The sequence below is a fragment of the Apis cerana genome, linkage group LG12 (assembly GCF_029169275.1).
Source record: "Apis cerana isolate GH-2021 linkage group LG12, AcerK_1.0, whole genome shotgun sequence".
NCBI lineage: Eukaryota > Metazoa > Arthropoda > Insecta > Hymenoptera > Apidae > Apis > Apis cerana.
Window position 1 is genome coordinate 823663 of NC_083863.1, and position 27439 is coordinate 851101.

General features: G+C 34.4%; 5 protein-coding genes across 7 annotated transcripts; all 5 read left to right on the plus strand.

Moving 5' to 3' along the window:
• The first annotated feature begins 3340 nt into the window (after positions 1-3340).
• Positions 3341-11190, plus strand: LOC107992674 (uncharacterized). The gene is made up of 12 exons (XM_062082740.1): positions 3341-3781; positions 3837-3940; positions 4038-4343; positions 4542-4817; positions 4893-4960; positions 7670-7760; positions 7928-8203; positions 9394-9646; positions 9771-9874; positions 10065-10379; positions 10505-10780; positions 11012-11190. Exons 1-12 carry the CDS (start codon positions 3505-3507, stop codon positions 11069-11071), a joined length of 2406 nt encoding a protein of 801 aa, XP_061938724.1. The 5' UTR covers positions 3341-3504; the 3' UTR covers positions 11072-11190.
• Positions 11191-11307: 117 nt separating this feature from the next.
• On the plus strand, positions 11308-14947 carry LOC107992665 (odorant receptor Or2-like). The gene is made up of 6 exons (XM_017048684.3): positions 11308-11952; positions 12177-12429; positions 12597-12703; positions 12952-13284; positions 14150-14425; positions 14760-14947. The coding sequence occupies exons 1-6, from the start codon at positions 11734-11736 to the stop codon at positions 14814-14816; spliced, it is 1245 nt and encodes a 414-aa protein (XP_016904173.2). The 5' UTR covers positions 11308-11733; the 3' UTR covers positions 14817-14947.
• Positions 14948-15482: 535 nt separating this feature from the next.
• Positions 15483-19825, plus strand: LOC107992663 (odorant receptor 13a-like). Of its 2 annotated transcripts, XM_017048680.2 has the most exons (6): positions 15518-15867; positions 16277-16532; positions 16739-16842; positions 17950-18276; positions 18447-18722; positions 19643-19825. In XM_017048680.2, exons 1-6 carry the CDS (start codon positions 15673-15675, stop codon positions 19703-19705), a joined length of 1221 nt encoding a protein of 406 aa, XP_016904169.2. In that variant the 5' UTR covers positions 15518-15672; the 3' UTR covers positions 19706-19825. The 2 variants fall into 2 exon arrangements, with proteins under 2 accessions (XP_061939174.1, XP_016904169.2); XM_062083190.1 differs by lacking the exons at positions 16277-16532; positions 16739-16842 and having other exon boundaries at positions 15483-15867.
• Positions 19826-19984: 159 nt separating this feature from the next.
• LOC107992675 (uncharacterized) lies at positions 19985-27364 on the plus strand. Its single transcript, XM_062082741.1, has 17 exons — positions 19985-20463; positions 20525-20777; positions 20921-21024; positions 21136-21447; positions 21626-21901; positions 22119-22181; positions 22862-23041; positions 23207-23459; positions 23631-23734; positions 23881-24207; positions 24363-24638; positions 25323-25577; positions 25642-25894; positions 26063-26166; positions 26329-26664; positions 26785-27060; positions 27204-27364. The coding sequence occupies exons 1-17, from the start codon at positions 20269-20271 to the stop codon at positions 27270-27272; spliced, it is 3636 nt and encodes a 1211-aa protein (XP_061938725.1). The 5' UTR covers positions 19985-20268; the 3' UTR covers positions 27273-27364.
• LOC107992664 (odorant receptor 13a-like) lies at positions 22227-24903 on the plus strand. 2 transcript variants are annotated; one of them, XM_062083182.1, is made up of 6 exons: positions 22227-23041; positions 23207-23459; positions 23631-23734; positions 23881-24207; positions 24363-24638; positions 24754-24903. In XM_062083182.1, the coding sequence occupies exons 1-6, from the start codon at positions 22805-22807 to the stop codon at positions 24820-24822; spliced, it is 1266 nt and encodes a 421-aa protein (XP_061939166.1). In that variant the 5' UTR covers positions 22227-22804; the 3' UTR covers positions 24823-24903. The 2 variants fall into 2 exon arrangements, with proteins under 2 accessions (XP_061939166.1, XP_061939167.1); XM_062083183.1 differs by having other exon boundaries at positions 22227-22999.
• Positions 27365-27439: the final 75 nt, after the last annotated feature.

Consider the following 27439-nt stretch of genomic DNA (forward strand, 5'->3'; position numbering starts at 1 on the left):
ATACTGTATGGATTCACCACAGAATTTTAAGTTAACAACGATAAAGTACGTTGACATTAATGGTTTTCGATCGTCAAAATGAAGAGAAATTGAAAGCGATGCAATTAATTTTCGAGAAAATTAATTTTACGTGTTATGAATAAATTATGAATATATTAAATTATTAACGCGTAATTTCGATATTTTTTAGTTCTTATTAATTTTAAGAAATATGTACATTGCACAAATATTAATCAAATCTTGAATTTATGTTTTCAGTATTGTAGGTTCGTAATATCTAACTTATTGATGGTTATACTATCGCTTTCTAAGTTTATAATATTAAGCTTTCGCAGAAGAGAATTCGTGAAAATAACGCTATATGCTCAGAAGAATTTTTGGAATTTCAAATACGAAAATTACGAAAAGTTACTTTTCACGAAGTGTCAAAAGTTTTGCAAGTTGTGGGTCATGATACTTACAAAGTTTTATTTTTTTCTATGTAATTACACCATTCTACGGTGAGTAAATGAACAAAAACTCTATGCATTTTAATGATCTTTCTAAGAAATTTTTTTATCGATTAAAATAACTTTACATATAATTAATAAGAATCAATATCGTTGCGTGTCTTGATAGTCTTAATGCACAAATTTCAGAGATCTTTCTGAATATCGTAAAATTTTAGCATTAAAAAAAAGGAAATCGACATTAATTTTGAAGGAAACAATGTTACAGAAATGAATGTTTTTTTAGTGAATCATGGAAAGAACAAATCAGAAAGGACACTTCCGGTCAGAATGCGGATCGATATACACCATTAAACCACAACACCATATTACGAATTATTATTCACCTCGCAGGTACTATACATCTTTATTTATATCTCGGTGAAATGCGACAACATCCATTTATATTTGAAAATGATTAGTAACGCATAATTAGATTTGTAGAACAGTGATTCTCTTATCTGGTATACGAAATACAGAATTAAATAATATATGGATAATTTATGCTCTAAAAAATTTTTTCAAATTTCAAAAAAATAGCAAAAATAACAATATATATCTTAAATTAAAGATAGGTCGAAATCTAACTTCTAAATTCGTGAAATTCGAATACGAAACATTGCAAGATCTTAAAACTCTTAAAAAATTAAAATCTAAAAATTAAACAAATTCAGTCGGACTATTCTTATTTAAAAATAAATTCGTATCATATTTATATAAATTATCTTTTAACAAATACAGCAAAAAATTTCTCGAGAATTCTTAATTAGCTTGATTAATTTTCAGCTAATTTCAGACAATTTTTTTCAAATTGAAAAAAAATTCGTAAATAGAATGAGATATGGATTACCTTATAATCCACAAGAGTAACAAATGTCGTCGGATGATGGATGGACGCAATCACAGGAATATAGACACACTTTTTAAGGATGACATCCCCTTATTTGGATTAATATTTATACCTAACAGCGATAAATAATACTAGCGAGAAACAGAAACCGCCTAGCGGCGTGATCGGTATTACGAGTCAATATTCAGAGCGTGGTTGAATCATGATCATGGCCGCCTAGCGATAATTGTATTAATTATTATTGATCAATGCCGCGAAGCGTGATGTTACAATAGATACATATATGTAGAATATAACTACGAATTTTAAGAGAGAAACATTTAAGAGTTGAAAATAATTTTCCCTTAAATAAATCGTAGCTAGCTTCCCAATAGAATTTTCCATATTTTGTATTCGTGTAATATGAGAATTGTTGTTCTAGAATCGTTGTTAATATTATAAGAGGATTTTGACGACTTTCTATCGATGTTCTAATGGAAAATTATTAATTCGTGCGGTTAATAGCTTTATAATAAATCGGCTTGGCTTATTTGAGTAACGATAACTACTTCCGCATATCGCAACATGGAATGCTCACCATATGGTCGAGCATGGAGGAACAGCTTTAAAGAAATGCATAAAACAGCATCAGTCGTTGCTCAAATATTGCACGATAATGTGCATCGCCTTCTACTTATACGTGTAATTTCTCTTTTAATACTCTAGATAAAATATCTAGATAAACGTGCAAAAAAAGATATACAAAATAAATATAATGGTATTTGAAGAATAAAACAAATCTACTCGATAATAATAATATTTTTGCATACCAACTTTTCTCTGTGTTTTCTAGAATCAAGTTTTTAGTTTTAAAAAGTATCTATATATTTTATATTAAAAATAATTTAATAGGGCATACCTCTTCATTTTCATTTTCCACGTCCCTTTTTTCACGTATATTTTTGACGAATTGATAGAAGAAAGTGGAAACGTCGGGTTGGCCATGTATTCAGGCTGTTGCCAATGAAAGAAACTGGAAAAATGTTACGGAATAAACGATGTGAAGATAATAATGACGAAGTGCATGCGGCCATGTTGCTTCTCTACTAGCGTAAGCAATCTCCCATTTATTAAACGATAAGAAATAACACTCGATCGATCTCTGACATATAGTTGATAACAATAATAAATAATAACAAGGAATATGTACGAATTTTTTAGAAAAAAGATTTTGTTGCAGCTCATAAGCTCTATCAACTCTCTTGAGGGAATCCATGAAACGAGATCATTTACACAGACGTTCAATCTTTGTGTTCAAGTCAATTAAATAAAAAAAAATTAATCAATTAATAATAAGTATATATATATAACACTTTTAATCAACATTAATACACTCAAATGCACTTTATTAATTATTAATAAGATTTTTAACACGATTAAAAAAGATCATTTTTCCATTTCCCATCGTGGAATTCCACTATATAAAAATCTACATAAAAAGAAACGATAAATCTCCAAAAATAAATGTAAAAACTAAATAATCACCATAATCTTACCGTTATTCCGTGCCATAATTCTACACCATTTCTACAATCCTCCGCGCAAGAGCACAAGCACTTAATCAACCGGTAGACGCAATACTATCTACCCCTCGCATCAATCCCACCTTCTCTCCCTCCCATTGTCATGCCAATTGTGTCCCATTCCCTCGTCACATCATGAATAATTTACCCCCGTTACGTTGCAACGACCACGTTTCACGCGAGATACACAAAGATCGTTTAAAAAAGTATGGTGGGCAACGCGACTCGTGATTGGCATTTTGAAAAGGGTTGACAAATCAAAGCGTATGACGATCAAAGACTTATTCATCGATCAAAAGCTTATTCAACTTATTATTCGCAACGAGGCAAGATTATTTTTTCCTCGGCCATGCGATCGACTCGAGGCAGGGACATCTCGATAACCTGGACGAGTTTCCTGATGAAGGTAGTCGGGTTGTGGTTGGCCGCCGATCGGGACGAGCAACGTCGAAGGGATTTCGCGTTGGTTTACACAGTTGGCGCGCTTTTCATTATCGTGTGCATCGGTTTCAGGGACATTTACTTCACTTGGGGAAACTTCAGCGTGAGTATCCCCCTCAGTCGGAATGAAATTAATTGCTAGTTAGTTAGAAGGAGGATATAAATGAAAATACGATCGATGCATCAGGACAGCGTTTACATATCTTGCAACAATTTGTACCTGATGATCGTCGTGCTCAAGGTCGGTGTGTTGTACGCGCACAAAATGGAGTTTTTCGACCTGGTCACGTTCACGCGGACCAATTTCTGGCGCTCGTATCGCGACCCAGAAGAGAAATTAATATTGGCCGAGTGCAGGAGGATATGCACCATCTTCGTCGTTGTTATCAGCTTCTGCGCTCAGGGCACTTGCACCGGCTACATGATCACTCCGATAATAGGTATTTCGAGATTTCAACTTTTAAGAGAAAATCATAACGTTTACGTATTTTTCAGCGAATATTGGCAGGAACGAGTCTGACAGGGAATTGCCGTTCAACTTGTGGGTCGATTTCCCCGTGGGATTGTCGCCTTACTTCGAGATCCTTTTCACCGTGCAGGTGAGAACTCGTGATTTCTTCTCTTCCTCAAATTCCTTCCAATTAAAACGATATTATTGGTGATCGTCCGCCGATTTTCGTTTTATCACTCGTGCAGATACTTTGCGTGTACCACGTCGGCGTGTGTTACATCTGCTTCGACAATTTACTGTGCATCGTGAATCTTCACGTGGCCGGCCAATTTCGTATCCTCCAACACCGACTGAGAAATTTCAACGTGACAGGCGATCGTGAGTCTTGCCGCGCGAATATTTGCTACACCAAATTGAGGAGCTGCGTGATTCATCATCAAGCGTTGACCAAGTATTGCAAACAATTGGAAAACATATTCACGATAATCGTCCTCGGCCAAGTTCTGTTCCTCGCTCTTGTGATATGCCTCGTGGGATTTCAGTTATTTCTGGTATTCAAACTTTTGCGCTATTACGTGTATAACATTCGATATTTTAAAAATTCGAAGCTTTCTCGAACAAAATCGCCTTCGATCCAATTGCTGCACGAATCGTGTAATTTCGACCATCAGATTTAACGCCGTTGCGCGTTTTTCTTTGGAACCTGTATTTTCTAGGGAAATTAAATTAATTAAAACTCGTTCGAACAGATGGATACGCCTGCCTCGAGAAAAGTCAGTTTGACGTTGAATTTCGCCGGCACCCTCTGCCAGCTTTTAATGTTCACGTACAGTTGCGACGATTTGATAAGGGAGAGCGTGAACGTGGGCAACGCGATATTCTCGGGGCCCTGGACGGGGTTGCCGATGGACAAAGTTGGACGAGTCCTGCGAAAAAATCTGATAATCGTCGTGACGAGGTCGCACAGAGTTTGCTGTTTGACGGCAGGCAAATTTTTCCCCGTTTCCCTCGAAACCTCTACCGCGGTAATTTCCACATTTTCGAAGATATTCTCGAGTTCTGTCTTTTAAGATAATTAATTAATTTCCTTCGTCGATCAGGTGCTCAGCACGGCAATGTCCTACTTCACGCTGTTGAAACATTCGTCCCTAAAGATGGAAAATACCACGTAAATACCAGGGTGTACAACGATAAAAGGATTTGCAAAGTAACCAAGGAAAATTCACTTTCGATGAAGAATTTTCAGAGGATCGAACGAGAGATTTTGTGAACTTGAAAATCGTAACTGAGTGTACCGAGACTGATTTTCACGTAATATTATGCTAATACTTGTCTCTAAACAGTTTCTTTTCGACAAGAAATAATTATTGTCCAAAATTATTATTATTATTATTATCTCATTTTGTACATTTGAAGAAGAACTGAGTGAAAAATTGAGAGAGGACGAGAAATAATTTTTAAATAAAAAAAAATCTTCCTCAAATTTCTCTCTCTCTCTCTCTCTCTCGTGTATGTGTGTGTATGTGTGTGTGTACTTTTAAATACTCACAATCTCGTACAAATTCCATTGTCGTCGCACACAACAATCGCGAAAATCACGCGTGAGCGACGTATTCTTCCACGTATTCCCGAAGCGGCAAATCGAATTACTGAACACAGTTATAACCCTAGAACGCTTCCCCTAGAATCGTGCATAATTCATCATCGATCATTCTCCTAGCTTCTCCTCACGCCCGAGAGTGGCAATCACAATGACGCGTAGAACGGGCAATTGTCTTGGACGAGATGATGACTGATTGATGAGAAACGAAAGTTGTCAAGAGCGGAGATATTATATACCAGTGATAAACGCGACGTTTCGATCGATCGATACTAATACTCGACGACGAACCGACTCCGTCATTGAAGATTCGAGATGAGTTCGAAGAAGGTTGGCGGAGATCTCTCGATCACCGTCATGACTTTTTACATGAAGGTCGTTGGATTTTGGATAGCGAGTAATTGCGTGGAGGAACGGAGGAGAAATTTGACTATAAGTTACACGTTCTTCGCTGTCTTCTTCGCAATGGCGACCGAGGCCAGGGACTTGTACTTCACCTGGGGGAATTTTAGCGTGAGTCGAAAAATTAGGATCAAGATTGGATTTCGAATTTTTTAATAATGCGATTTTTTTTGGATAATTTAGAATTTTCTTCTGTAAAAAATATCCAAAGAACCTTTATTTGAATTAATACGTAATTACAAAAACAAGTTGCTTAGAATTTTTTTTATAAGTAAAAAATATTCAAAGGATTTTTATTTAAATTAATGCACAAAAACAAGTTGCTTAGAATTTTTTTTATAAGTAAAAAATATTCAAAGAATCTATTTGAAAACAAGATGCTTAAAATTTTCTTCTATAAAAAATATCCAAGGATCTCTAGTTGAATTAATATACAAAAACAAGTTACTTAGAATTTTCTTCTATAACTAAAAAATATTCAAAGAATATCTATTTGAATTATTTGAATTAATGTACAAAAGATGCTTAGAATTTTCTTTTATAAAAAATATCCAAAGGACCTCTATTTGAATTAATATACAAAAACAAGTTTTTTAGAATTTTTTTCTATAAAATATTCAAAGAATGTCTATTTGAATTATTTGAATTAATGTACAAAAGATGCTTAGAATTTTCTTCTATAAAAAATATCCAAAGGATCTCTATTTGAATTAATATACAAAAACAAGTTGCTTAGAATTTCTATAAGTAAAAGGATAAGTAAGTAAAAAATATCCAAAGGACATCTATTTGAATTAATGTACAAAAACAAGTTGCTTAGAATTTTCTTTTATAAGTAAAAAATAATAAAACTGTTTTAATCGAACGTTATTGTCTGGTTACAGGATAGCATTCTGATCATATGTAATCTTGTAACGGTAATTCTGGTTTTATTCAAGATTTCCATCTCGTTGATGTACAAAAATAAGCTGCTCAAGATAATACAATACGCGAAAACGAATTTTTGGAATTTTAAGTACGACTTAAAGCACGAGCAAATAATTATAAATACGTGCAAACGTTACTCCACCTTCTTCGTTTGCATTTTCACATTCTTCAGTCAGGGAACGGTCATCTCTTTCGTAATAAAAGCACTTAAGGGTAAGACAATTTAATACAATTTAATAATGATAAATTTCGACTTCTGTTTCGTTTACGATAAAAAAAAAAATAAAATAATTCTAAGTTATGAGTAATTTTATCAAATTGTTGCAGTTACGTATGATACAAAAAAGTACGAAAGTAAGGGGGAAAAATATATATGTGTTAATTTATCTTTTAGAAAATGTAGGGAAAAATGAAACGGAGAGAATACATCCATTTAATTTGTGGCTCAATGAATCATGGTACATGACACCTTACTTTGAAATGGTGTTTATTATAGAGGTATCATTAAGATATTATTTCACAATTTTTTCTCTTAACTCGTATTCAATATAATCCTCTTTTATATACGAAAAGAATATGACGCGGTTATAATATTGTTCTAATAATTAAGTTTATTGATAATAAATTAAAAAAAGGAAATGAATATATAATATCGAAAATATTAAATTTTATGTACTTATCCAATTATTATATATATTTTTTTATCCAATAGGTATTGTCTTTGTATCACGTTGGCGTATGCTATCTCTATTTCGACAATTTTATGTGTATCATAAATCTGCACATTGCCGGTCAGTTTCGCATATTGCAACATCGGTTTTCAAACGTGTGCAATGAAATATGCGAAAAGTGTTACCAACTGTCGGTAAAATCACCGTATAGTATATGCAAATACGCCAAACTTAAAACTTACATTCGACAACATCAAACGCTTATCGAATATTGCAGAAAACTCGAAATAGTATCAAATTTCATAATATTTGGACAAGTGTTGCTCTTCAGCCTGTTGATATGCCTCGACGGATATTTAATACTTATGGTCAGTATTATTTATATTTCGTTCACACTCGATAGAGATATTTATATTGATTTCCTAATTTTACCTTGTTTATTTTTTTCTTTTTTTTGTTTTATGATGATATAAAATATTCAAAAATACGTATTTCAATTCAACGTTTTCTTTTTATTCGTCTTAATTTCTAATAGGAAGACACCTCTCTTATGAGTCGTCTAATTTTCACGTTTCATTTAATAAGTTGCATGTGTCAACTACTAATGTTCACCTACAGTTGCGACTGTTTGATACGAGACAGTACGAACATAGCTAACGCTACGTACAACAGTTTATGGTCGTTCATGCCAATGGATAAATACGGGAAAATGTTGCGAAAAGACTTGATACTCGTCATCATGAGATCGAAATCGCCGTGTTACCTCACCGCTTTGGGATTCTTCCCCGTCTCGCTCGAGACGTACATTAGCGTAAGTTTCCAAAAATTTCAAAAAATTTTACACCAAACTTCGAGATAAAAATGAATAAAATGAGTTAGAATTTGTAGAAAATTATAAGATTAATTCGACGATAAATCGATTTGTCTGTAGATTCTAAGTACAGCTATGTCGTACTTTACGTTGCTGAGAAATCGTGCGGAGCAAACAACGATTGATGATGCGTAACCAACGTATACACGTAAATAAATTGAAAAGTAAAACAACAGTTTCTTTCCTGTCTCTGATATTTCACCTGACGATTAAATACAACGGTTAACGATATAGATATGTTTCGATAAATTCAAAATTCGATTTATAGATAGATTTTTCCTTTTTTCCGCTAACGCTTCGTTGTTACAACAATCAACGATTTCGAATCTTGGAATTGTTGGACGAATATCGATTAAACGTTTCGTGCACATTTACCTTGTTACACGCGCAGACCATTGGATCAAGCCGCTCGAGACGATTTCCACGGAGGATTACGCACGCGTCTGTCGTTCGGGTGTATTTCAATTTTTGCCATCGACGGGGCAATCGATAAACAACGGTGGATACATCGGGAAACGAGGTGCGAGAATCACGCCTCCCTTTTGAATCATGCATAACAGATCGATACGAAACGATTTTCGTATCCTCCTCCCTGCAATCCTCCCCCCTCCTCCACGTACATTTCACGTCATGCACGTCAACAGTGACGGTGTCTAATGACGGAGTGTCCCTCGACATCAAAGTGATGTCACTTCGAGTCGCGAATCCGTCGAATTCTCCGCCGGTCGTCGCGTGAAAGAGGAAAAAGGAGAAAAGGGAAGAGGAGGAAGGAGAGAAAGAAAGGGGGATTATTGTTATTATCGTTGTCTTTATTATGCACGCGACACCGTACTCGGATGTTTCCATCAAAGTGTCGCAGTTTCTCTTGAAACTCACGGGTGTATGGATGACGGTGAACGAGGGTGAGAAACGGGGGAGGAGGATCGCTATGGCGTACACTTTCCTCATCCAGGTTTACGGCTTGTATCTGAATATCGGCGACATTTGTTACAGTTTGGACGATTTGAGCGTACGTATTCGGGGGAGGAGGGAAATTGAGAATCATAGTTTTGTGTTTTATAGTTTTTCCAAGATGGATCAATCAAAGTAAATAAAGTGACGAAAGTTGATTAAGTCCCTGTTCTTTTCAGCATTGTATATTCCTGATTTGTAATACATTGTGCATCGTGCTGACGATGTTCAAGTGTTCGATATTGTTCATCCGTAGAACGGAATTCAAGAATTTAATTTTGTTCGCCCGCCAGAATTTTTGGCACCTCGACTACGATCGGCAAGAGAGGCTCCTTTTCACCAAGTGCAGCAAATTTTGCACGTTGTGGACCATAACCGTGTTCTCGTTCACGCAAGCCTCCCTGACTTTCTATATAATCACGCCAATATGCGGTAAGTGTGTATAAATTCGAAAATGAGTTTATTTGCAAGATTATGGATTAGCTATCGATATAATTCGAGATCCTTCGAGTTTTGAAACACGAATAGAAAAATTGGAAAGAAATGCGTTTTTCAGCGAATATCGGAAAAAACAAGTCGGAGAGGATACTTCCGTTCAAAATGTGGATCGATTTCCCATTAAGCGAGACGCCGTATTACGAAATAATGTTCCTCATCCAGGTATTTCACTTTCCCCCGCTTTTCAAAGTAATTTAAATATTATGAAAAAATTTATAATATCCTCTATGGACTCTAACCCGATCTTTTAGATATTTGAAATTACATTAATTGAAAGAAAAATCCTGCGAGAATAAAATCTTACGTTTAATAATTTTTGTGTTACCTTTGTTAAAAGAAAAGTCTTGTGCAGTTACTTACAGTGCAGCAAATCGGTATAGCTTACACGTGCAACGACAACTTCTTGTGCGTGTTGAACATGCACGTGGTCTGCCAGTTTCGCATACTGCAGCACAGACTATCGAAACTGTGGTCGATAATCGACGAGCGGGCGGATAAAATCAATTACGCGAGCAAGTGTTACGAGGCGTTGAAAGAGTGCATACGACACCATCAATCGTTGATCGAATTCTGCGACAAGCTCGAGTACGTCTACACGTTGCCGATCTTCGCCCATGTTGTGGTGTTCAGCTTGCTAATGTGCTTCGACACGTACGAGATATTTCTGGTACGTATGGACAGTACAGACGTAGACTTGTTTTTATCAGTTTTAATTTTTCACGCGAAATTAAAAATTCAAAAATGAGAAACACGTTGAGTAATATTTCGAATTTACTACTGTTATGCACACAGGCGAACGTACCTATTTCGATGCGTCTCATTTTCTTTTTCCACATGGTCGGTAGTTTCATCCACATAATTGTCCTCACGTATATTTGCGGCGGATTGATAGAGGAGAGTTCGAATATCGGGTTGGCGACGTATTCGGGATGGTGGACCGTGCTGCCGATGGACGAAGCCGGAAGAATGCTGCGGGAGGATGTGAAGGTGATGATAATGAAGTCCATGCGCCCGTGCTATCTGTCCGCTGGCGGTTTCTTTCCTGTGTCCTTGGAGACGTCCACCGCGGTACGCGACCATCAATTCCCTGCAAATATTATATTAAAATAATCGTCCGCTGACTTTTGGTGGCTAATTTATTTCATTTCGTCGCTAGAACGAGAAATTAATTAATTGAGGAGGGGAAAAGATACGTTTGAATAATCTTTTATTCCATTCCATTATACGTATGGAAGAAATTTTACATACGAAACGAAAAAAGATGTTGAATTAAAATTATTCGTTAAATTGTTGTTCCAGCTTATGAGTTCTACGTTGTCGTATTTCACCCTCATGAGGGAATCGTCCAAGGATAAATAACTCACCGTACACGTAATACGTACATCGATTTATTGAATAATAATAATATATATATATATTAATCTTTATAAACAAATGTTGACATTTGCATAAAAATTAATTACATGGAATAGAAATAATGCTTAACTTGTTCTTTATAACGTTAAATAAAATAGTAATAGAAAAACGTGTGACGCAAAAGAAACAATCAAGAAAATAATCATTTCTTACCGTAATTTAAGAATTTTTAAATTTAAATTTTTCTCCCGCTTTCTATAATTTCTCGACATTTTTAGGTACTTCTTCCCTCGGTTCTGTCTATTATTATAAATTTATTCCAAACGATCGTACAATGTTCACGATACATAAAATAAAAGAGCCGATATCAAACGTTATTAAAAGCTAATAAAAATCGATGCAGATGTAATTCTGACACGTTCGCGCATCACTTGTTGAAGCGTATCGACTGATCTCCAAGTCACGTGTCACGCGTCGCTGTGTCGTTCGTTTAATTATGCATCCCACCCCTCGAACGAACCTTTGTTTCCCTTATCGATATCCACCCAATCCATGTCCGACTCGAGACAAAGAAAACTTGAAAAAAAGGAAGGAAACAGCAATGGATAGTTGTCAACGTCAATCGGCATCTCGCATTACGAAGTAACACTTTCTCGAGGAAGGAAATGGGGGGAATTTCGACGGGGACGAAACGCTCGCCGCGCAACAAGGATTTCGCTTTGTCGATGACGGCATTTTTAATGAAAATCGTTGGTCTTTGGTTGGCCAAAGACGAGCAGGAACAGCGCAAACGCCGTTTAACGTTGATGTACACGGTGATCGCGATTTTGTTCGGGGTTTGGGTCCAGTTCAGGGACTTTTATTATTCCTGGCCGAATTTCGGGGTAAGTAATATTTTATAAATTCGTAAAAATTTCGAAACCCACGGTTTTTAATTTGTAGTTAAAGTCGTGATGAGTCGTTCCTTCGATTTATTATATAACGACGATGTAAAATCCCAGCAAAAGTTTCGAATCGTTAGAAAAAGTTTTGATAGTTTTGTGGAGAACTTTGAGGAGAAAGAAAATATATACACGTCAATGTTATTTTTTTTTTTTCTTAACTATAGAACTGTGCTTATACAGCTTGCAACATTCTGTGCCTGATCATGGTGTTATTAAAGTTGTTCGTCCTGTTTGTGCATAGAAAAGAGTTCATCGATCTTCTCGTGTACACGCACGAAAATTTTTGGCACACCAATTATACGCATAACGAGCTGTTGTTGCTACAGAACTGCAAGAGAATTTGTATGTTGTGCATCACTTTGATCAACGTCTGCGCTCAAGGCACGATCGTCAGCTACGTGTTAACACCTATTGTAGGTGAGTTTCTTTTTTTCCTTTATTTGCGTTATTTATTGCTATTGCGTAAATATTCGTAATGGAAAATATTCAATATTTTCGAGTTACAAAAAGAGAAAAAAAATAGATAGTAGAAATTAACGAGTGACGAAATGATTAATACATAGAATCGCGTATTTGTATTTTAGAAAATATCGGAAGAAACCATTCAGATAGAGTTCTTCCATTTAATATGTGGGTTGACCTACCTACGCTATTTGTATCACCGTACTATGAAATATTATTCGTGCTTCAGGTACATACGTAGCTTTTACAAATTAGAAAAAAGAAGTAGTAATATTTATATCCGAATACACAAATTATCTATATGAAAAAAGAATCGAACATCAATTGTTGCAAACTTTACTTATTCCCTTTAAATCGAATAAAGATGAATCTTTTGTTCCTAGTAGTAGAAAATTTGATAGAGATAAGAATAAAGCGGACGAATATTCTCAACTGTGTGACGAGAAAAGAAGAAAAATCGTGTGAAATTTCTCCCAGGTACTTTCTTTGTATCACGTCGGTGTATGTTACATTTGCTTCGACAACCTGTTGTGCCTGATGAATCTGCACGCAGCCACCCAATTTCGTATTTTACAACACAGATTATCGGATCTGGGTAGCGGATGGAATAGGTTCAACAAGATTGATAGAGAAACGAGTTGGTCAAGTTGCGTGGAAAATTGTTACGCGACGTTCAAATTGTGCGTTAAGCAGCATCAGGATCGGATCACTTATTGCCAAAGGCTGAACGATATATTTACGATCATAGTGCTCGGCCATGTACTTGTCTTTAGCTTGTTGATGTGTTTGGTCGGTTTTCAGGTGCTCATGGTGTGTATTAACTTAATTTATTTTTTTTCTTCCATATCGGGCAAAATTAATCGGGTATTTTTCTCTCCCTTCTGTTAAGATCAGATGGAAGTTGTGATTGAAATATTACATGGATAAAAAAATCCTCAAAAATTCTTCTTTCCTTAATTTACTTCGTTTTTTTTATTTTTTCCTTCCATATTGGGTAAAATTAACATGCTTCTCTCTTTCTCCTGTTGAGACCAGAAATATTATATAGATGAAAAAATTCTCAAAAATTCTTCTTTTACTTCACTTTTTTCTCTTTATTTTTTCCTTTCATATTAAAATTAACGTGTCTTTCTCTCTTTCTCCTGTTAAGACCAGAAATATTATATAGATGAAAAAATTCTCAAAAATTCTTCATTTACTTTACTTTTTTCTCTTCTTTATTTTTTTCATATTATTTTTTCATATTAAATTATTAAAATTTTTATTTTTCTCTCCCCCATTTAAAACCAGAAATATTATAGAATATAGATATATTCTATAAGAATATAGGAGAATATAGAAATAATAAAAATATAGAAAAATTCTTCATTAATTTCACTTTTTTCTCTTATTTATTTCTTTCTTCCATATTAAATTATTAAAATTAACGTATTTCTTTCTCCTATTAAGAAATATTATATAGATAAAAAAATTCTTAAAAATTCTTCACTTTTTTCTCTTCTTTATTTTTTTTTTCCCCCCATATTGGATAAAATTAACGTTTCTATTAAGACTTTTATTAAGACTAGATGAAAGTTGTGATTGAAATGTTGTATAGATAGAAAAAAATAGGTGAAAAATTCTCGTTAAAAGGGAGAAGAAGAATTATTTTCATGAGAAAAGATATGGTTAATAGGCAAATTCACCACCAACGAGGCGTCTCATATTCGTGTTTCACATAACGGGCAGCCTGTGCCAATTGTTGCTGTTCACGTACAGCTGCGATTCTCTGATACAAGAAAGCACGAATGTCGGGAGCGCTGTGTACTCTGGCCCTTGGATATGCCTGCCAATGAACAGGATCGGCAGAACACTGAGAAGAGATCTGAGAATGGTTATAATAAGATCGAGGAAGCCTTGCTGTTTGACCGCCAGCAGATTCTTCCCTGTCTCCCTGGAAACTTGTACAACGGTTAGTAAACTGTTTAGTTTCGTTGGTCATCAATGATGAAGAGATCAGAAAAGAAACGAAAAGGATACTTGATTTCGTTGAGCAATTATATTCGTAGAAGAAAGAGAGAGAAAATTAAGATTGAATTGTAATGTTGATGATCTTGAGACATCTTTGGAGGAGTTCGATTCCAAAGAAAACTGTCGGAAAGAAAAATTGTAACTTTGGAAATTTGGTTTCCAAAAATGTTTCCAAGAATTAACAAGCAGACGTATAATTTGAAAAGTGTGAATTATCTCGATTTTTTTTGTATCAAAAATTGAAGATATTAAAATTGGATATATTTTTATTACAGGTACTCAGTACAGCGATGTCGTACTTCACTTTGATGAGGCAATCCTTTGCCAATTGAGATTACAAACGTAGAATATGCATAAATGTGATAAATGATAGATAAAAAGATAATATGATAATTGTAAATCAAATTACAAAAATTGAGCAATAATATATTCTACTGCATTCCGTATCTTTTTATTTCACAGAATCTCCCTTCAAAATTATTCTATTTAAATCTCCATTTTTAAATCGTTATTTCCATGTAATAAATTTCGAATTTATATTTTAAAGAAACACAAAAAGAAACCTATACGATGTGTCGCATCGTGCAACTGGTAAACATTGAACAAGAAATAAAATTGATTTATTACAAGAGCAATGTTCTCATAGTGAGGCACACAAGTGATCGATGGACCAATTTCTTGATTGAACATTCAGGAATAATAATTTTTCTCAAGTATTTTTCTCAACATCAATACCATTCATTCAGTGTCTCAATAATTTCTGGAATATACACACCTTAAACATCGTGACAAAATATTAAAATCGAATAACCCTAACACCAATCATAAAATATAACCACTCGAACAATGAGAAAAAATGATATACTCGAATTATACTTATACTTCTCTATACTCGAACGACGAGGCAACAAACGTACTGAACTATACATAGACGCATGCCTGCACCGTCGTTCCCCTCGAGAATCGTATGAATAATTCATCCATCTGACACGTCTATCCTTCCTTCCTCTCTTCGCACGAGGAGGGAACAGCAATTACAATGACGTTCAAAATAATCAGTTGTCCACAAAATAGAGTACGGGAAAGACGAGTAAAACGAGGTGACCAGCGATCAATGTGGCGTCATATCAATGAGTAGGAAGGAATCGAAGGTCGAGAAGGGAGGTTTGGAGATTTATTTCAAGAAGAATGAACGGCAGGAATGTCAGAAATCTGTCGATCACCGTCACGGCCTTTTACATGAAAATCGCCGGATTTTGGGTGGCGAGTAATTACGCGGAGAAACGTTGGAGGAACATTGCTATGTTCGTTACCATCTTCTTCGTGTTCATGGCCATCACTATCGAGGGAAGGGATTTATACTTCGTTTGGGGAGACTTCGAGGTGAGTAGAATTTTTCTTTGTGAATTCTGATTAACTTATCTCGTAAATTATTACTTTTGCTTCTTTTTATAAAGTAAATTTCCATATTTGAATTAAATTTTTTGAAAGTGTAAAAAAATTTCATATATACATATATTTGTTATTTTTGTTACTTTCTCATACGAAATTGAAAAACATCGCGAAAGAGGGAAGGAAATATTATTTAAAATAAGCATGATTGCGTCTTTTTGAAAATAAAATTTTGTTAAATACGTTCTTGTTTAAAATTATGAAAATATGGCGCCTGGTCAATTATCTCGATAAAGTTCTTATTCAACGATTTATTAATAATTGTAGATATAAATTTCTAGTAATAAATGGTAACTTTAAAGAATATATTACGTAATTATTTTCGATTTTTCGATTACAGGATTCTATTTTCGCTGGGTGCAACGTTATAACTATCGTTTTAGTTTTGTTCAAGATTTTCATCCTGTACATAAATAACGAGGAGCTGCTTAACGTAGTTAATTACGCGAAAACGAATTTTTGGCGCGAAACTAATTACGATGCACACGAGAAAAAGATTATTGATGACTATAGACGCCTTTGCTCTTTCCTCGTCTGCTCGTTCACGTTCTTCGCCCAAGGAACAGTTGTGTGTTTCCTAATAACACCAGTTTTTGGTGGGACATTTTTGTAATTGGCTAAAATAATTTGCATTTTAACAATAACACAAATTCTTGTCCTAGAATTATTCGTTTAAAATTTAAAGTAACAACGAATTTTTTTCGTCTAATAAAATTCTATCTATAACTTAAGAACGAACGAATGAAAAGATTAATGATAATTAATTTGAATAAAAAAAATAATCCGTTAATATATTTTTTAGTAAATAATGGGAAAAATGAATCGGACAGAATACATCCGTTTAACATGTGGTTCGATCGATCACTATCACTGTCACCCTATTACGAAATAATATATACGATTCAGGTACTGAACAAATCATTTTCGTATCAAAAATTTATAATTTTTAACTAAAGATGAATAGAACAAATAGATAAGAAAATAGGCAATCCTTCGTTGAATTAAAAATAATCACTTTTAATGAATAAATCCTGAGGATTTTTATGTAACTAAAATTTGTACAAATGATATACACGTTAAATTATATTTTCATGTATTTTATATTATTACATCCACGCACGTATGAAACTTCTCATACAACAGAAAAGAAGAAATTAAATATTTTTTCACCAAGAAATAAAAGAAATCGTACCGTTGAAATCACTTTTTGATTCATTCCGATATCTCATTGCGTTGCCGAGATACGAAGACTCAAAGTTTCCTCTTAAAACAGATTACGAATGGGCTCGCTGCGAGCTACATATTTTTCCTCGAAATGCGTTTGTCGCTTGCTTGAAGTTCGAGAGAGATAGAGAGCCGCAAATAAGAGAAAAGAAAGAAGTTAGGAAACGATTAAAATTACCATTTTATTTACACGATGATATCTCGGGAACCGGAAATCGTATCGAGATAAATCAATAAGCGTTTCAAAGTGGAAGATGTCCCGCTTCTAATGATTTTTCAATCATTGATCTAGAGTTATCGTCTTTGGAGTTGTAACGATTCAAAAGTTTTTCTAATTTTAATAGAATTTGCGAGTAGCGATGATTCAACGAAAAGCGAAAGTTATCCGACAGGGACAAATGATAAATGATCGAAAATTAACCTCTTCTTTGCACGGCGATATCTCGAGAACGGAAAATCGTATCGAGATAAATCAAAGAGGATTTTAAAAGGCAAGATTCAGAGCTTCTAACGATTGTTCGTTCGTTGGACAAAGATCGCTATCTTCGGAGTTATAGCGGTTCAAACTTTTTCCAATTTTAATAGAGTTTAATAGAGGAGTTTAAGATATATCGGGATAAATCAAGAAGCGTTTCAAAGAGCAAGATTTCGCGCTATTAATTCTCGCTATTATCTTTGTAGCGGTTCAAATTTTTCCTAATTTTAACAAAGTTTTGGTCATTATATATTTAATATAAATTATTTACATGAAAATCCGCAATATAGTAATAGAATATTATATTTCCATAGATTCTGACCGCATATGAAGTCGGCATATGTTACCACTGCTTCGACAATCTTCTATTCGTAATAAATCTGTACACAGCTGGTCAATTTCGCATTTTGAGATATAGATTTGAAAATATATGCGGGAAAAATGATGGTGACAATTATCACAAATTTTCGAAATCATCCTACTGTATAGATGAATATAAATCGTTCAAAAATTGCGTTCAACAACATCAAACGTTGATCGAATATTGCAAAAAATTGGAGGATGTATTCAGTATAATTGTATTGGCACAAGTATTACTTTTCAGCCTGTTAATATGCCTCGACGGATATTTGGTACTAATGGTTAGTAATATCTGTCGTTTATTCTCCTGATTCATCCGTATTTATCTTCCGATCTTTTTTCGTATATCGCGTCGAAAATCGATCCTTTCGTCCATATTTTAATTTTGATTTTAAATAATTAACATTTGACAATAATAACGATAGGTATGATGGTAATGCAATTTCTATAGGAAGATACTTCCAGTGCAAAACGTATTATTTTCACGTTTCATTTAATGGGTTGCATGTGTCAACTATTGATGTTCACATATAGTTGCGATTGTTTGATGCATGACAGTATGAGCATGGCTAACGCCGTGTACAGCAGCTTGTGGTCGTATTTGCCCATGGATAAATATGGAAAGTTGTTACGCAAAGATCTTATGTTCGTAATCATGAGGTCCAGATCACCGTGTTGCCTCACTGCTTGTGGATTCTTCCCCGTTTCGTTGGAAACGTATACTGGGGTAAGCAATGTTATCTTTATCTTTATTAAGATATTCTTAAAATTGTCAAAATTAAAGATCTATACTGGTAAATCCAAAAAGTTAAAATGCAAATATTAAACTTATTGATCTATGATTTCTAACTATTTCTAGAAGGATATAATTTCAACTCTAAATTTGAAAAAAATATTTTATTTTTCTCGATTCTCTTTTAAATTATTTTCTTACTGTTTTCAAGTATGTTCTTTAATTTTTCAATATTACGTACAATTTACGTACAATTTACCAAATCTGATATAATAATATTAATTGTTGTATTTTAGAAAGCATTAATTTTATTAATTCTGTTATTTTTGTTTCTCGAATCCTCGTTATATAAATTTTATCAGTTTAAAAAATATGAATAAATTGCTTTTAATTATCAAAACGCATATTCCTTAAATAAAACTTGAATTTTTATATTTAAAAATACGCATATAGATCTTGAGTGTTGCAGTTTCATGCTTTACGTCATTGAAAAAATACGAAAAGGAATTATTACAGTACGCATGTATCGCAAACCAATCCCTCAAAGAGGAGGAAAGTAAAACAATTTTTTATCGAGATAACAATATCTAATGTGGTCTAATTTTGCAAGAAGAAAAAATGGAAATTTAAAAAATATTTAAAAAATTTCTGAAGTAAGTAAACATTTGGGACAAAAATTATTCGAACCATTGTAATAATAAATCAAATTTTTATACGTACAGAGATACATTACGAGATGTTCATCCTTGTAACACGATAAATTCGAAGAAATATTCAGAACAAACATGCACAAATTACCTAACGAGTTAGTAAGTAATAAAGATTATCTGTAAAACGTTCTGATACAAAAGTTATTATTATTATATCAGATTTAATTAGGGAAATGTAAAAAAATTTAAATTTATCTTTTACAGATTCTGAGTACCGCGGTATCGTACTTTACACTGTTGAGGAACCAATCGACGGATACTTCTTAAACACAACTTCGAAACGCAAGTCGTAAATTTTAAATACACTGGAAGAAAAAATTATTTTTCAAATTCAGATTATATACTTATCTTTTGAAAAAAATGGAACGAAATAAAAAGGGTTAAAGAGACGTAAAATTTCTCAAATTTCCTAATTTAATATAACCATATTTCACTTCTTCATTAATCTCTAGCAATTTATCCTACAATTCATTTTCAATGCTTGCTTGCATAAAAGGAACAAATAAATTTAATTACACTCTCTTAAAAAAATGTTACGTTCACAACGTCCTCAAAACACTCTCGCTCTCAAACTGTATTCAAAGCAGCCGCACGTTGATCCATCCCTCCCCTTAAATAATGCAAAGAGGTATCCATCAATCCAATCGAGGTCTACTATCAACCTGTTCAACAAGTGGCAATTACCATCGCCTTATTTCCGCGTGAAAACGAAAAGGAGGATAACATAAGAAAAATGAAAAATTGACACGTCAAAACGACACCTGTTATTATGAGAATTCACGCGTAGAGGAGAAAGGTTAATAGATCGAGCGACAGCTTGAAGAGTAAGCATGCAAAGGGAGGTTCAATTGGACGTATCGGTGAACTTGGCAGCCTTTTTCTTAAAGAACATCGGTCTATGGATGTCGGACGATCCTGGCTACGAGCGTCGAAGAAAAGTGATACTCGTATACACGATGTGGTGCATTATGCTCAGCTCGGTTGTGATTAGCAGAGATGTGTATTTTACGTGGCTTTACGATGGAGTGAGTATATTCATATTTGATGAGAATATTATTTTATTTATATTTACTTATTGTATTCGAGGATATTCTCTACGTTGTTACCAATGCTTTGAGCATGATGATGATAGCAGTGAAGATATGCATGATAGTGATACACAAAGAGGAATTTATCAATCTGATCGTGTACATGCGAGAAAATTTCTGGAACGACAACTACGATTTCCACGAGAGGGGGATTTTGGAAAATTGCAAGAGAACTTGCGCCTTCTTCGTCTCCTTGGTTACGACGATTGGAATATGCGCTATACTGTCCTATCTGGCCACACCGCTCATCGGTGAGTTAAAGTTTCTCAATCGAGAAACGGGGGTGAATGATTCTTCCCAAAAAAATGTGAAATAATAATAGAAAGAGAGTAAAGAGTGCAAAGAATAATACAATGTGTAGAAATAAAATCAATTATTCATATACACTTTTCAGTACAAACTGTGAGCAATAATTCGGAAAGAATGCTTCCATTTAACATGTGGTTAAAGTTACCATTATCGGAATCACCTTACTACGAATTAATGTTCGTTTACCAGGTAAATTTTAAATTCTTCCTTCTTTCCTTTTTTTCTAAACAATTGATAATAATCCGCCCATATTCTATTAATTTCGAGAGGGAAAGAGGGATATTTCTCGCTTTTCAACAGATAACGACTTTCTACTTCATTGGAATATCGTATTTTTGCTTCGATAACATTTTCTGCATCATGACCGTACATCTGGCCGGCCAGTTCCAAATACTTCGATACAGATTTGGGAAATTGTGCAGTGCAGAAGATCGAGTATCCGAGAAAGACACGGAATCAAGATTTTACCACAGATTCAAGGCTTACGTTCGATACCATCAGACGTTGATCGACTATTGCGAGAAAATTGAGAACGTGTACACTATGATTATACTTGGACAAGTGTTGGTATTTAGCGTGTTAATCTGCCTCTTCGGTTATCAAATATTGTTGGTTAGTATTTCACCGTGCTGTAAAATTTAAAAAAGGAACATCGAAATATTGAAAATTTTTTTTACTCGATGCACAATAATCGGGACAAACCACGTCGTGGAGAAAAAAGAAATTATAGCACAAATAAAATGAGGATATTTTACACATAATTTTTCTCTCTTTCGAATATTATTCTCAGGCTAACGCGCCTTCAGCCAGACGCTCCATTTTCATCTTTCTTTTAATCGGCGCCATGTCTTTACTGTTCATGTTCACATTCAGCTGCAACGGCGTGATAGAGCACAGTGAAAATATCGCTATAGGCGCGTACTCGGCGTTGTGGACCGCGATGCCCATGAACAAATTTGGGAAAATGCTTCGAAACGATCTGATAATGGTGATCGAGCGATCCAGACGCGTTTGTTGCCTGACAGCGAACGGATTTTTCCCTGTATCGTTGGAAACGTACACTACAGTGAGTAGTAATAAATGTAATGCATAATCAAGAAAACTTGTGCGTGATAAAAATTATTAAATTTAAACAAAAGTGAATAAAATAAAAATTTTATTTTATAGAAATTTTTTTGTCAATCTTTATTTATATTGCTGTTTATTTATATTAAGCATACTGTAATTATATGGATTGTGATATTTCCTTCATAAAAAGAAGGGATAAATTTTTTTCTTCACAGATTTTGAGTACCGCGGTATCATATTTCACGCTATTAAGAAACAACGTAGAAAAGGCGAACGAGGCGTAATACATTTATAAATTTTTGTGACTAAAGTATTAGAAAAGAAATAAAAGGCAACTATGTGTAGTTTTAAAAAATTATGAAATATATTTCCAACGAAAAATAACAAAAGCATGAACGAATAATATAATAACAATGAACACATTTTCGTTGCAAATTAATTAATAATTAACAGGATTGTATAATTATTCTTACCATTGTTCACTCACACTCGTTCATAATTGTGCAATAGTTATTCACTTTACAATAACCACTTTATAATTAACCTCATGCATGTACATATATATATATATATCATCATCTTCGTTCCCTTTTATAACAAAAATAACCATTACTTCACCAATAACATTCCATATTATTCGAACGATGTTCACCATTCGACTATACAGTCGGAAAGATCGTAGCTCATCGAGACCACGTGCGTTGATCCACTACGTAAATAATGCAAAAGAAATCCATCAACGGTGCAATCAACCTGTTTCCTCTTGAAAGGTGGCAATCAGGTTTCGCACCCTCTCTTTTACAAGGTAAAAGAAAAAAGAAAAACACGAGGGGCGAGGAATCGATGATAATCCTGTTATTACGCGTTCGAGCGTGTTAAAAGTAAACGACACATTTGGACAATGCAAGTGGAAAAGGAATTGGATATATCCGTGAATTTGTCGTCATTTTTCTTGAAGAACATTGGGCTGTGGATAGCTGACGACTCCACGAATGAACGTCGAAGAAAGGGAATGCTTGCCTACACGATTTGGTGCACCTTCTTCTCCACCATCATCAGCAGTAGAGATTTGTACTTCACTTGGATTTACAATGGTGTACGAGTGTATTATATTTGTATGAAACTACTGGCAGTTACAGTAAGCGTGTATGAATTGGTTCTATTTAGAAGAAGATTTAAAAGTACAAAACTAGATATGATTAATTTTTGTAAAAGCTAAAGTATCAACAAAACAATTGTCCAGGTTATTATAATAGATTTGTTATATTTTAATGATAATAATTTTCTAACAATTTAATTTCAGGATATTCTTTACGCCCTTGCCAATTATATGAGCGTAATGATGATCTTGGTCAAAATATGCGTCATAGTGGTGCACAAAAGCGAATTTATTAATCTGATCGTGTACATGCAACAATATTTCTGGAATGTTAATTACGATTCTCGCGAGAAAGAGATTTTGAACAGTTGCAAAAAGACTTGTGCCTTTTTCGTTTCCTCCGTCACTTTTATCGGTATATGCGCTATACTATCGTATCTAATGACGCCATTCACAGGTATTTTAAGATATTTTTAAGATATTTTAAGATCGAAATTCGTTTTATTTAAAAGAAAAAGAATCTGAAAAATTGTTTACAATGTTCGATGGACAAAAGCTTTAACTTCGTTTAAATATTCGTATAATTTTTGTAACGCGAAAAGTTGAATAAAGATCATATTGTTTATAGCTCGTATCGGGAACAACGAATCCGAAAGGGTACTTCCATTTAATATGTGGCTGAATTTGCCACTTTCACAAACGCCTTATTACGAATTATCGTTCCTTGTCCAGGTATTTTTCAAATTTTCTTTCGACACTTTATCGATAATTTATCTCTTTTACTTTGAACCGAAAATTTTCTTTCCAAAACACTGTAACATCGATACACCGTTGTGTAAGGAAGAAATCTTCATTTTTCTCTTTATCTCTTTCTACAGATAATAACTTTGTATTACATAGGGATCTGTTACTTTTGCTTCGACAACGTTTTCTGCATCATGGCCATCCATCTGACCGGCCAATTTCGCATACTCGGGTACAGATTCGCGAAACTGTGCAACATAGAGCACGAAATGTGCGAAAAAGATGCGGCATTGGCAAAGCACGTGCACAAATGTTACGAGAAATTTAAGGAGTACGTTCGATACCATCAGGCCCTGATCAACTTTCACACCAAGCTTGAAAACGTATACACGATGATCATACTCGGACAAGTGATAGTATTTAGCGTGTTGATTTGCCTGTTTTGCTACCAAGTGTTGTTGGTTAGTACACGGACGAGGCGGAGAAAATGTTCCAAATTCTATTTTTATTAAACGACACGTGAAGTATCGCGAAATATTTGATCGAGATAATATCCCAACACATACTTTGGCTACGCGAGAAACGCACATCTTCTCAAAATATTGTTTTCTCCCAGGCCAACGCTCCCTCGGCAAGACGGTCCATTTTCATCTTTCTTTTAATCGGCGCCGTGTCTCTACTGTTCATGTTCACCTACAGCTGCGACGGTGTGATGGAGCAAAGTGACAACGTCGCTGTAGGCGCGTACTCGGCACTGTGGACGATCATGCCGATGGACAAATTTGGGAGAACGCTTCGAAGAGATCTGATAATGGTGATCGAGCGATCCAGACGCGTTTGTTGCCTGACAGCGAACGGATTTTTCCCCGTATCTTTGGAAACCTATACCACGGTAATTTTTTAAATATATATCCTCGTGTTACACTTGAATTCCATTAAACGATTGTTAACGATATAAATGATATTGTCGTTTAAACTATAAATTGTGTACGTCACTGGTTTTACAGATTCTGAGTACCGCGGTATCGTACTTTACACTGTTACGAAATAATATAGAAAACGATAAGGATGATTAACGACACGGATTATCAATAAATCGTCAGTTAAAATTGTATATAATTCTTAAAATAAAAAAAAGATGAAAAGTGTTACCTTTATTTATATAATTATAATTAAAACTTCTTTTCGGCATTTGCAAAGAAGAAAGATATATACTCGTTCCGATGAATTGACATCAGAAATCTAAATCTATCTGAATTAGAGATTCTTCGTCCTATTACCGTTATAGACGCTATAGCTATACCATCTACAAATTATCTCTTTAATTCGCAATTTTTCCCTTCCGTCAAAGGGACAAGAAACGATTTCACGATTCATGCATAACGCATCGATACGATCCATTTTTCACTAAATAAGAAGAATAACTTATCACCGTGATTCCCTCGCTTCCCTCCTTTTCTTTTTCATTGGAAGACCGGTAACGGTAATAACATGAAATAAATACAAATTACACGATCGATGAGTAGAGAATACCAATAGATCAAAGTGGCTCCCACTCGCGATGATGTGATCAATATTCACTCTGTACTGGTATACCATCGAACGTATCCAGCCAGTTTTATCAAGAAGTGAAAACGATATGAGTTTTCTCGAAAGCGATATATCTGTCAGCCTGACGTCAATTTTCATGAAGCTGGTCGGACTATGGATGGCGGCCAACCAGTTCGAACAACGGATAAGAAACGTCACGGTTATTTACAGCTTGATAGCCATTCTTTTCGCTCTGTGGATACAAAGTATGAATATATATTACTCGTGGGGCGATTTGAGCGTGAGTATCAACGAGTCGTTGGCACTCGATACGATTACAATTTTAATTTCGATCACGTTCACAGGCTTGTCTCTTCCCCATCTCCAATATGCTGTCGTTAATTTTGCCCCTGTTGAAGATAATCATTCTGCTCAGTCACAAAGGAGATTTTTTCCGTTTGATACTGTACATGCAAAGGAACTTTCTACGGGGGAATTACGACGACTACGAGAGAAAAGTCGTGATCGGTTGCAAGCGGAAATGCACCATCTTCATTTGTTTCTTCACGTTTCTTACAATGGCGACTATCGTTTCTTACATCGCCAGTCCAATCATTGGTGAGTCGATCGATTCTTAAGCGAAAGTAACGATCTTTTCTCCCTTTTCTGTCGAAAGATGTAAATTTATTTATTGCTTTTTAATTATTAAGAACAAAGCAAAGAAAAATAATTACGGTTTAATCACAGTTTAACGTCTTTTTTTTTTTATTTGGATTTATATTTCAGAAAACATTGGAAAAAACGAGTCGGACAGAGTGCTTCCGTTCAACATGTGGATTGACTTACCACTAAGTATGACTCCATATTTTGAAATTACGTTCCTGTTACAGGTATTGCCATTTCATTTCCCTAATACAGAATCATTAATAACAAAATATTGATAAAAAATTCATTGAGATTTTTCTTCCATTTTTTGTATCCAATAAATATAAATTTTATAATATTTTTCGAAAATTATAAAATAGAAGTTTAGAATTTTTATGTGCCATTAGGTTTTATCCTCGTATCAAATTGGGGTGAGTTACTTCTGTTTCGACAATTTTTTGTGCATTATGAATTTACACGTGGCTGGACAATTTCAAGTGTTGCAATATAGAATTTCCAACATAGCAGATACGGTTACTAAAAAAGAAAAGAAAAAGAAATTAATTACGGACTCGTTGTATTTTTCGAACAAATGTTACACCACTTTTAAAAAATATGTTCGCCAACATCAAGCCCTTATAGCGTATTGCAGGAAACTCGAAATGGTATTCAATTTGATCGTCCTAGAGCAAGTTTTGATGTTCAGCTTGCTAATTTGCCTCGATGGATATCAGATACTCATGGTACAACGACGCAAACCAATGATTTATAATTTTTACATCTTCCTCGACTCTAAAATTCGAATAATTAAAACGAGAATAGAAAAAAATTATTACAAATTATCATAACGTTATTTTCCATAGGCAAATGGAGATATCAAAACACGTTTAATCTTCAGTTTCCACATATTAGCATGCCTATGCCAATTACTGATGTTCAGCTACAGCTGTGATTGCATCATACGAGAAAGCCTGAGCGTAGCTACAGCGGCGTACAGAGCACCTTGGACGTTACTACCAATGACTATAAGCGGGAGGATGATGCGAAAAGATTTGATAATAGTCATTATGAGAGCCAGCATACCTTGTTGCTTGACTGGAAAAGGGTTCTTCGTCGTGTCTCTCGAAACGTACACCAGTGTAATATTTTAATCGTCAGTTACATCTGTAATTTGATAAATTTCCATGAGTAAAATTCTATTTTTCGCGTCGTGTGAAGAAAAATGAAAAGAAATTCGTGGATAATTTTTAGATGTTAAAATTGGTTAAATCGTTTGTTACAGGTCTTGAGTACCGCTGCATCGTATTTTACGCTGTTACGAAACAATATAGAAAATTTGAACGTAAATTAATAAGAATAAATTTTCGATCAACTAATCGAACAAGAAATCTAGCAAATGATATAATTATTGTTGAAATAAATATCGTTGAAAAGAGATAAAAATTGATACCTTGGTTTACAGTTATACAATTCTTGTGCACTCTACAACTGTATTTCACAGATATCAAGAGAAGACGT

Excerpts from the sequence above, each read along its gene's own strand:
- LOC107992665 (XM_017048684.3), top strand. The coding sequence starts at position 11,734 with ATGGGGGGAATTTCGACGGGGACGAAACGCTCGCCGCGCAACAAGGAT. Across the intron at positions 11,953-12,176 it reads ATTCCTGGCCGAATTTCGGG|AACTGTGCTTATACAGCTTG; the intron begins GTAAGTAATATT and ends TCTTAACTATAG. Across the intron at positions 13,285-14,149 it reads TCGGTTTTCAGGTGCTCATG|GCAAATTCACCACCAACGAG; the intron begins GTGTGTATTAAC and ends TATGGTTAATAG.
- LOC107992664 (XM_062083182.1), top strand. The coding sequence starts at position 22,805 with ATGCAAGTGGAAAAGGAATTGGATATATCCGTGAATTTGTCGTCATTT. Across the intron at positions 23,042-23,206 it reads TGAAACTACTGGCAGTTACA|GATATTCTTTACGCCCTTGC; the intron begins GTAAGCGTGTAT and ends ATTTAATTTCAG. Across the intron at positions 24,208-24,362 it reads TTTGCTACCAAGTGTTGTTG|GCCAACGCTCCCTCGGCAAG; the intron begins GTTAGTACACGG and ends GTTTTCTCCCAG.
- LOC107992674 (XM_062082740.1), top strand. The coding sequence starts at position 3,505 with ATGAAAATACGATCGATGCATCAGGACAGCGTTTACATATCTTGCAAC. Across the intron at positions 3,941-4,037 it reads AGATCCTTTTCACCGTGCAG|ATACTTTGCGTGTACCACGT; the intron begins GTGAGAACTCGT and ends TCACTCGTGCAG. Across the intron at positions 4,961-7,669 it reads CTAAAGATGGAAAATACCAC|AAAACTCGAAATAGTATCAA; the intron begins GTAAATACCAGG and ends CGAATATTGCAG.
- LOC107992663 (XM_017048680.2), top strand. The coding sequence starts at position 15,673 with ATGAACGGCAGGAATGTCAGAAATCTGTCGATCACCGTCACGGCCTTT. Across the intron at positions 16,533-16,738 it reads CCTAATAACACCAGTTTTTG|TAAATAATGGGAAAAATGAA; the intron begins GTGGGACATTTT and ends TATATTTTTTAG. Across the intron at positions 18,277-18,446 it reads ACGGATATTTGGTACTAATG|GAAGATACTTCCAGTGCAAA; the intron begins GTTAGTAATATC and ends CAATTTCTATAG.
- LOC107992675 (XM_062082741.1), top strand. The coding sequence starts at position 20,269 with ATGCAAAGGGAGGTTCAATTGGACGTATCGGTGAACTTGGCAGCCTTT. Across the intron at positions 23,735-23,880 it reads AATTATCGTTCCTTGTCCAG|ATAATAACTTTGTATTACAT; the intron begins GTATTTTTCAAA and ends CTCTTTCTACAG. Across the intron at positions 27,061-27,203 it reads CTCTCGAAACGTACACCAGT|GTCTTGAGTACCGCTGCATC; the intron begins GTAATATTTTAA and ends CGTTTGTTACAG.